Raw genomic sequence first — 10,474 nt, forward strand, 5'->3', positions numbered from 1 at the left:
AAAAAAAAAAGAATGTATGGCCTGCTTTATTTAGCACCTCCAATTCTTTTTTTTTTCTTTTACTTTGTAAATATTTTAAGACAGCCTACAGCAGTACTTAGATTAGATGGAAGAGGCAATTAAAAATGAATTATATTCCAAGGTGATCTTTCATTTATCATAGCTGAGACAACCAGTGTTCCAATTTTATGCTAGTTACAAGTAGATTTCCTTATTCAATTTTTTCCTGCATTTTTGGGGAAATAAGTACATATATTAATATTTAGACAAGATTTAGTGATCTGTAAACTGAGGAGAATGCAACAAAATTGTAGGTGGTGAATGGCTTCGTGAGTGACAATGGGCATGTTTGTGTAGTGAGAGGATTTTCTTTTTTAAAGTACAATGATATTTACAAATTTTATTTCCAATTTTTATGTATACTTTTCATGTTTATTCAAAACTATAAAAGTTTTGATGTGTTCTAATTGGGGATCTTTCTAGAGTATATAGATCTTTTCTTCCCTTAAACATAGTTTAAGACAATATATTAACTATTTTTTGAATGTCAATCATTTTTTAAGATAGGATTAGGGGTTTTATAGCTGTATACAACCTTGCAGTTCTAAATTAATCCTACACAGTCCTAGTCAGTCTTTCTTTTTTTAAATCAAACTCCTAAGAAACCATTTCAGATCTTTCCCCACTGTTAAATTTTAATGCCATAGGTTTTTTTGTGTATCTGTTTCTGTGCTTAATAGTTATGCTTTATACTCACAAAGAGTGAGTTTTGACCACTTCCCTCGTTCCTAAATAAACACTTATTGTTTCTGTCGAGACTTTCTAGTCTAATCCAGTGACTCAGGCATGTTAAATGACATGTACAAAGTCACACAGCAAAGCTAAGATGACATTTTTCTATACCAAATTATAATAATGCTCCCCTTGCTCTTGAATTCTGAAGAATTGTTAATTTTTTTTCCCTAACTATTATATATTTGAGGTTTTCTACTTTTTGTAGTGTTTATGTTTTTATTGGGTATCTTCTCATTGTCAGATGCATCACGTACAGTATTTCAAATAATCCTCACAGCAGCTGTAGGAGTCTGGCAGAATTTCCACCAATGTGATGTCTATGAGTAAACCAAAGCCAGAGAAAGTGAGGGATACCTGTCATCGCACTGCTCAGACAGAGCTGGGTTGGGTCTAACTGATTGTCTGCTGATGTTACTGGCAGCTCTGTGGACCCGCCTCTGGGCTCTGCCTTTGACTCCACTTTCTGCTTCTTGGGTGTTGCACTTAGAAACCAGATCTGATGACAGATACAGGGCCTCTGCTCTGAGTGTTCTCAGAGCAGGATGTGGGCACTGTGCCCACTGTTAGGTGCTGGGAGGCCTCACACACACCTTCTTCTTATCTCCAAGCTCTACTTCGTGTTTACATCGTTGTCAACCACGTTCTGCAGGGATGAAGGGTTATTACACTTGCACATAGAACACTGTGATTGTGGCATAATTTGTTATGTTTAATAGAAGTTTTAAGGAAATACTTCCTGTGAATTGCAGTTGGCCTAAGTAAGTTGGCTTTTCATCCACAGTCTCTTATCTATGCTGCCAGAATTCAGTACACTTTGATAACAGAAGTTAATGCTTTGAATTGATGTGAGGCTGTCAACTAGTCTTTGCTTTACCCCGATTACTGTGAATGACCTTATTTCTAACTATTAGCTATTAATGTGTTTGATCGCTAACCAGACCCTATTTGGTATGTCATGGATGCCTTTATAACACCAGGTAGTTATCTAATGTAAAAAAGTTCTTAACTGGCTTCTGATGTTTAGGATTCTATAAGGAGCAAGTCTTTCTGTATAGTTTAAACTAACTGACTTATTTTGGCTGGAATACTTTGTCTGTAATTTTTTCCCCTTATATTTCTTCATGACAATTAGCAAGTTTTTTTAGACTATAAATTGAGTAGTGATAGTTGACATGCGCTTATAGGTAACTTGTAGTGAGAATGAAGATGCTTAATTTGGTTCTGAAATGTTCTTTTAGCCCTTTGTGTGTGTGTTTGTGTATGTATGTGTATATATGTCTGTATACATATATACACAAATAAGCACATAGTTACTTGTGTGAAAATATTGGAAAGGTATATGAGACAATGTAACTTTATCCTATAAGGAATATCTGTAAAGAACATCCAAATCATTACTTTCTTTATATTTTTCTCTTTGCTTTTATCTTCCAGAAGCCATAGCTTGTCTATGTTACAATAAAAAAGAAAATACACTGTCTATGGCTTCTGGTCATCCTTTATTAAAATCACAGCTTTTTTCCTCCCTAAAGATTATTTATGCATACACAAATAGGGTACAGGCCAGAGGTGCAGAGGCAGTGAGAAGATTCATCAGAGACAGAGTGGGGAGCAGGACAGGCAGATCGGGAAAGTACACTGTTGAGGGGAGCAGCGGGCGGGTCAGGAGAGGTCTGCTGTGCCATGTGGGTCAGCTCTCTGGCTGGAATCGAACTAGTGATAAGGCAGCTGCACTTTAACCCTCTGAACCATAATGGAGGGCCTGATAAATTTCATTTCCAAAAGAGTGAAATTAACTTGTGAGGTAACTATTGAAAAGCTTAAAGAGTCATTCATTCCAAGTTTTCCCATGCCACTCAAACTGTGGATGCTAATATTTTCTGCTTAAAAGAGATAAACATATTTAAATCTCCTGTAACTGTAAAGGTCACCTTTAATTGTTTAAAAATTTAATAGCACATATCTGTAGGTTTCCTAAGATTAATGTTTTTTTCCCTTTAAAGCCTCAAAAAATCGCATTATCTCTTTGTGTTCAAACACTCTTTTGACCAATTATAAATATATGCAAACTTGACTAGATAATATATATCTTGTAGCTTAAAATATCAAGTATTATTTAACATCTTTTAAATACCATGTAAAAAAGTCAGTTATGTGGGTGGCCATGTGCTGTTATGCTACAAAATGACTATAAGCTATTTTGTAGCATATCATAGTTGCTTTTATAACAGCATCTTTTAAAGCTAAGAGTTTACATTTAAAAAGTCCCAGTTCCCTTTAATATAAACATATAAATCTGTCACCCATGGATTCGTTACATTTTTTTGAGAAACTATTTATATTTTCAGTCTGTACTGTTTCTTGCACTAAAGAATTTTTTTTTTTAGTCTGTACCTTCTTCTGTTCAAAATAGAAAGTGTAAAGCTACCCTTTACACTTCAAATGTTGTATCTTTCAAGTTTTCAGTCAATCATTTATTTTGGCTTATGGATTTTAACAGATCAACAAATATCTTCACTGCCTTTGTCTAGTAGCCACAATTTCCTAAACGTACTATCTCTTTTTCTAGAATATGGTTCCTTTACCTTTATTCTCTCATCCCATTTTCCAGAACTTCCTCTGTTCTGAGATGTAGCAACAAGGATGAAGTAAACTTTGCCCTGAGAATCGGAGACTAAGAGAAGTCCAGGGCTGGCTGTGCTCTTGGTGATGGTACATGTCACTGCTCCCCACTTTCTGCTGTCTGTCCTCCGCTCATCTGCTCCCCTCAGTGGCACTGCAGTTTCATGCAGTGATTCTTTTTTTTTTTTTTAAAGATTCATTTATTTGTGCGTACAGAACTGGGGTGCAAGCCAGAGGCTCAGGGGTGGTGAGAGGCTTCACCAGAGACAGAGTGGGGCGCAGAACAGGCAGATCGACGAAGTACACTACATGCAGTGATTCTTAATGAAGCTGAATTAGATAGTAGAGATCGGATAAGGCTAGAAGAGCTCATCTACCAGGTTTTATAATTTCTGTGATGGGTTGTGTAATTTTCAGAGGTCCCCTGGAGCTTCTGAAATGGGCCCTTTATTCATCAAGTCCAGGTTTCTCATTTTAAAGATGGATTGGATGTTTGAGGTGATTTACCCTAAGTCATATAACTTGTAAATGACATGAGTGGTAGAAATAAGGCACTTTTGTCTGAGAGAAGTATACAATGGCATTAAATGGAACTTGCTAGCCTTTTAGTAAGAGTACTCCAGAGCCTTTAATTGTAGTGACTGTTTTTGGCCCTGAGATACTATGATAAGTTATATCAAATTCCTTGAAAAATGATTAAAGTATTCTTGTATAGTTCACACTCTAACCTTGGAACTACATTTTTAAAAATGAGTAAAATGTGTGATATGGAGAACTGATATATAGGAGCCATGTTTTCACAATGTCTTGTTAATTATAGTAATTTGAAGCATCAGACTATATATTATATATAAATTTATATTGTCAAACATTATATACTGTGATTGTACACTTTTTAAATGTATACTTATGATGAAGACAAGTTTCCGTCTATAAATAGAATTTAATTTTCAGTATGGTCATTATTCTCAGTGTGGTTGATTTTACTCATGATGAAAATAACAGGACTCCAAATATATGTGAGTTAAAAAAGTTCCCCAGGACACTTATTATTAGATTGCTCATTTATATGTTATAATCAAAATTAGCTTCCCAGAATTTCAAGAAATTCATATTCAGGATTATGAACAAAGCTTATTAAGTGTTTGCTATGTCTTGATATATGACCTACTTTCTCCTTAAAATAGCACCGAAGGGAGATGTTGTTCCTGTTTTTTGTATGTGTTTATTCAACAAGCACTTGCTGAACTGCTGCGTGGTCTCTGGGAGTACCAAATACACTGAAGACTTGGAAGCTAAATCTTTCAAATTAGAAAGCAATCACTTTCGACCTGATTGGAGATGCAACGAGGTAGACACCAAAGATGGGGAGTCTCCTGGGTTGCCTGAGTGGATTCAGTTGCATCACCTGAGTCCTTAAAAAAGTAGAGAAGCGAGGCAGAAGAGTAGGTCAGACAGTTGCAACCCACTATTGCCGGCTTTGACGATGGAAGAAGGGACCAAAGTCAGGAATGTGGATAACCTTGAGAAGCTCAAAAAGTCAGGGAGCAGATTCACCCCTGCAGGCTCCAGAAAGGAATGCAGCCCTACAGACATCTTGACTTTAGTCTAGTGGGAACGGTTAGAAGACATCTGCAGAGTTGTGAGATGGCCATTGCTGTGACTTTGCACCACTAAGCTAGTGGTGATTTTTTATAGCACCAATGGCATGTTAATGGGCTTTGTAGGGGAAATCATGGAATGCTTTGGAATGCGGTGCCAACACTATCTGCCCTAAGTTCTGGAGGATAGGGCCCTTCATGGTGGTGCAAGGGGTTAAAGCACAGCACTGTGTAGCTATCACAGCCACTGCATCATGAGTTCGACCCCCAGCCAGGGAGGTAACCCACATGGCTCAGCACACCTCTCCTGTCTCACCCGCTGTCCCCGCCAGTGGTGTATTTCAGTAGCTCCACCTGTTTTACTCCCCAGCCTTTCTCTGTTGAATCTTCTAACCCTCCACATCTCTGGCTTGATCTAGAAGCTGCATACTTTGCTTTCCTTAATGGTGTTGTCGATTTCTCTTTCCACCATCTGAAATAGGCTTTGTGGCAGTTTCTTACAAAGTGAATATTTGTAAAGCAGAATCTCTTTTCCTATGATGACCAGCATATAATTTAATAGTCTTATAATAAAAGGTATTGTTTCTGGGCTCAGAATATCCCTCTGTCATTAAAATGAGCCGCTGCTGATGTTGCTGGTCCGGTGGCATCTGCTGAAGGCCTGGTGCTCACCATCCTCTTGGCTCACTTCTCCTTGGCAGCACCACTTGGGTTTCCGCCTCCTTGGCTAGCCTGGTCCTGTATGTTGGTTGGGTATAGAGGAGAGACTCCTCTGGTCCTTAGCTATTGGTGTCCTGTCCACTATTATGGACATTCTTAGTATTTAAGAGCTAATTGCCACATAGCCTGTTGTGTACATGTGAATCTTCTTATATGTGAGACTTTGACTTTACCAGATTTCATAATGGCTACATTTATGAGTGTTCTCAGCAAGAAGAGTTGTTCGTAGATGCTTAACTGTTTGTGTTGTTCCTTTTAATTTTTCGCTTTCTAGTGTCATTTTGGCACAATCTTCATCTTGGTTGGTAATAGTGGTTTCTTTGTACCTATTATTCATTCTTCCTGCCTTTTTCAATTGTTGATATTGGTTGGTTATTCTTAATATTTTTCTGTTGCTGTTTTGAAAATTGAAAGTGTGGGCTGGCTAAGGTGGGAGATAAAACCACCAATTACCCAAATTTCGCTGGGTAACTTCTGGAAAAAAGGGTTTTAGGAGATAATTATAAATGTCTATTATAAATAGATCACGAGTGTTATCTAAATGCTTATTATAATGTAATAATAAGGACTCAGAAATATAAAGACACAAAAGACAGCTTCTGCCTGAGGGGGGTTTAAAGAGTAGGAGAAATTCAGGGGTAAAGGTGGAAAAGAATATTCGTGGTGGTTATGGAGGAGTTTGAATTCCACAAAAAAATTTGATTTACTCTATAGGCAGTCAAGCACTTTTAGAGTAGGTGGACAGACAAGAAACCTTAGTGATAAGTTCACAACCCAAGAACTTTTCCAGGATGCACCTGATTAATTTCTGTGTAAAAAGAATTACTGACCTTATATGACTTGTAGCAAGAGAAGCTAATTGGACTGGCATGCTCTGTAGGAGGTAGTCCTTAACCCTTCAAGATAGGTACAATTGTAAATAGTGGGGGATATAGGGAGAACAATGAAGGGGGTGTAAAATTTTTAAGTAGACATGGTGCTAGCAATATTTTAGGGGCAAAGGAGCATACCACTTTAACTTGAGTAGGGTATTGGAGAAATTCAGGGATAAAGCTGGAAAAAAAATTAGTGGTAAATTATGGAGGACTTTGAATTCCACACACAACAAATTGATTTAATCTGTAGGCAGTCAAGCACTTTTAGAGGGTTTTAGTGAGATGAGGGTGATGACATCACAGAATTCCATGAATGGAATTGTAGTATGTAGCTTTTGGGTCTACTTTCATGTAGCAGAATACATTTGAGATATCATCTGTTGCGTGAATGAGTAATTTGTTTATTTTTATTGCCAAATGATATTCCATTATGTGCATGTACCACACTTTATTTGTATCTAGCTACTATACATTAAGCTGTTTTAGACATTTACCTATGGATTTTACATGGACTTAAGTCTTCAGTCTCTTGAGTAAGTATTTAGAATTATGATTACACAAATGTATATTAAATGCATGGTTACTTTCATAAAAAATGACCAAACTGTCTTGTACTCTTACTTACAATGTTTGAGCATTACAGTTACTCTACAGTCTTACCATCACTTGGTATGGTCATTTTTGGAGTGACTTCTAATTTGTATTGATATAGCAGTGTAGTTTGAGTTTATGTTTCTCTGATGATTAGATGACTGAGCATCTTTACATGTGCTTATTTGCCATATATTTTCTAAGATGTGTCTATTTAAATCTTTTACCCTTTGTTGAGAATGTGTTTATTAGTGTATAAAAATATTCGTCCAGCATAAATTTTAAAACAGAATGCAGGAAAATAGAAAAGGGAAAATAAACCACCTTAGTCGTGGTTTCTGATTTATAGTCCCACTATTTATCCTTTTACTGATAGACACAGGTAGAAAGACAGGTGGATGGATGATAAATTATAGGATGAGTGGATGGACACAAAAATATGTATAAATGAGATACTGTTCTACATACTGAATTTAAAAAAAATTGTGATAAGTTCATGTTTTATGAAGATTACTCTTTACGTGTATAACTTTGTGATTTTTAGTTTACTCACTATGCTGTGCAACACTTACCATATTCCTAGTTTCAGGACATTTCATCAACTCCTCAACGCTACCCTATATCTGTTCGTATCAGTCTCCGCCTTGTACCCCAGCCCTAGATCCTAAGCAACACCTAATCTACTTTCTCTATGGATTTACTTCTTTTGGATATTGCTTATGAAGGGAATCACATAATGTGTCCTTTTGTGACTGGCTTCTTTTACTTGGTGAAATATTTACAAGGTTCATCATGCTATAGCATGAATCAATTCTTCATTCCTTTTTAACAACTGAATAATAGTCCAAGTTTGGATATTCAGCATTTTGTTTATCAGATCTTCTCTCGACTGATGAACAGATGTGTTCATTCTACTTTCCTGGCTATTAGAAGTAATGCTTCCATAAACAAAGAAACATCTTTGTGTAATCCTATTTTTTTTTTAGTTCTCTAGGGTTTAAATATCCAGGAGTAAAATTGTTGACATCCGTGTTTAAAATAAGCTTATTATTATTATTATGGAATTTTGAGATACATCAAGTTTTAAAGGTGAAATTTATAGCCAGTGTATTTCCTAAATGATGCATCATCAGGAAAGTCTGTGTTTTAATTTTTATGTGATTTAATGAAGGATTTATAGAAATTTGATTGTACAGTGTTTTTCCACATATACTGTTAAATCAGCATAAAAACAAGTTTCAGTTTGCAGTTGCTTAAAAATATGTAAAGTAGATCCTTCAGATTAATTCTCATAATCCTTCCTCTCATTCAGTCCTTCCTTGTACAAATGTTTATTGACAATGTGTTTTGAGTGTGAATCATTACACTAATTTATTGAAGTAACATGTAGGGGATAACCTGTCATCATATACAAATGGTGAAATGGAAACATATACTTTAGGGTATGGATGCGATTATGCTCATGTCCATGTGTGTCTTCCTGTCCTTCTTATTACAATTCACATGGCTCCTCCATTAAGGATCATTCAAGAGACACCTATAAATAAGCCTTGAGCTGTGTGCTGGAGTCACAAAGGGTTCCTTTGGGGCTGGCTGCTAATTCTTTCAGCCGGGCGTGTGCGAGGTGGACGGTCACACTGGGAAGAATGTTCACGCCCGTCATTTTGTCCTTGCAGCATTGCTGACAGACAGAGTGCCCTGGAGGCTGAGCTGAGGACGGTGCAGTCCTCTCGCAGGGACCTGGAGAACTTCCTGAAGTGGATACAAGAAGCGGAAGCCACGGTTAACGTGCTCGCGGATGCCTCTCAGCGGGAGGATGCTCTCCAGGACTCCTCTTTGGCCAGGGAGCTCACCCAGCAGCTGCAGGCAAGTGCCCGGAATCACACTCTGTTTTGACATGTGTTGTGCTCTTTTGCTCCATCAACATGCAAATTTATTTCCCTTTAAAGGTGAGGTGGTCAGCTTATCTGTATCTGAAGTATCCATGGTCCTCTGTGAACAATTGGTTTCTGGAAATAAGATCTGTAACATACTTTTTACTTAGTAGAAGGAAAACACCTTGTTTTAAGGTAGTAACACTTGTTTGTTTAGACTTACAGCTCCTGGCTACTCTCTTTCTGTCATTTTAAACGCTGTTATAGAGGTATTTGCTCTTGATAGGAAGTTGTTTTGTTCTCTATTTATTAAAAATATTTAGTTTAAAAGCTTCAAATTTTCTATAGTTTACAACTAAGAGCATTAGTTTGAAGGTATAATTTTTATGTCTTCAGTGTGATAGCTGTGATTGCATATGCAATCCTAGTTCATTTTTCTTTTACACAAAATGTAATAACACAAAATTTTTCTTTAAAATATGTACGAGGTATTTTATGAAACATGTCTGCCTCTTCTTTTGGCCCCAAGAACAACTGTCTCAGGGATCTTGAACTTTCCGTGTGTGTGTGCGTGTGTGCTTATAGCCAATCTATCCTTGCTAGCCATGGGCCTGCTGACTTAGAATCTGGTTGAACACCTTTTTCATTGGAGAAATCTCCTTGTGTACCATAGTTTTCATTTTGAGTACTTCTTACCCCATGTCATTCTCACAAATTTGGGCAGTACTAATACACTCATGAGCTTGGGGTCCGCTGACATTTGATGTAAGTCTTGTCCTCTCTCAGGAGTTCATGTGGTTCTCTAAGCATTTTTAGTCCATAGCGTTGTCTACACAGTGGTCTGTGGGCACCTTCTAAGTAATTTCAAGTCTTCCGTCCCCTCTCACACCCCCCAAGCTTCTCTTCATTATGACGTTCAGCCTGATGACCTTTTTTGATCTTTGGAATTTTTTCCCCTTTCATTTATCCAAAGGATCATTTGTAATTATGTGGGTCTGGATAAAAGATTGAGAAACGTTTTTTAGAGGAATTATCTTATTTTTACAAATATTACTCTAAATTAAAAATTGTTTTTATTAAAAATTATGAAAAAAAAGTAAAGTTATTTATAACTTGTTCCCAGGCATGAAGGCTATTGGTTTTCTTCTAGTTAATTTCTTAAAATGTATTTAACAAAAAAATCTGTGTTTACTTGTATGACCTTTCTTTCTTTCTTTGCCTTGTGTGCAGTTGTGACTTGCTAGTGTGAGTAATCAGAGAAGTACTGACATTAAGTCGCCCTTTTGTCTCATCCTCTTGTGTCTCATGAAGCCACCAGAAATGTTAATTGATAAAATATTTAGCTTTCATCTCAATTTTTAAACTTAGGATGTGGGTAGATGCTAGGATATATTAT

The 10,474-nt window shown here is 36.8% G+C and overlaps 1 protein-coding gene across 1 annotated transcript in view; it reads left to right on the plus strand.

The window, feature by feature from the left end:
• The window catches only part of UTRN (utrophin), a 237,827-nt gene extending 228,727 nt beyond the window's left edge, over window positions 1-9,100 (plus strand). Inside the window, exon 51 of the mRNA XM_012735025.1 lies at window positions 8,881-9,100. Within this exon, the coding sequence (XP_012590479.1) occupies window positions 8,881-9,100 (220 nt within the window). The remainder of the gene's footprint in view (window positions 1-8,880) is intronic.
• Window positions 9,101-10,474: the final 1,374 nt, after the last annotated feature.

Source organism: Condylura cristata, unplaced genomic scaffold (assembly GCF_000260355.1).
Source record: "Condylura cristata isolate star-nosed mole 26May11 unplaced genomic scaffold, ConCri1.0 scaffold00001, whole genome shotgun sequence".
In the NCBI taxonomy this organism is placed as follows: domain Eukaryota; kingdom Metazoa; phylum Chordata; class Mammalia; order Eulipotyphla; family Talpidae; genus Condylura; species Condylura cristata.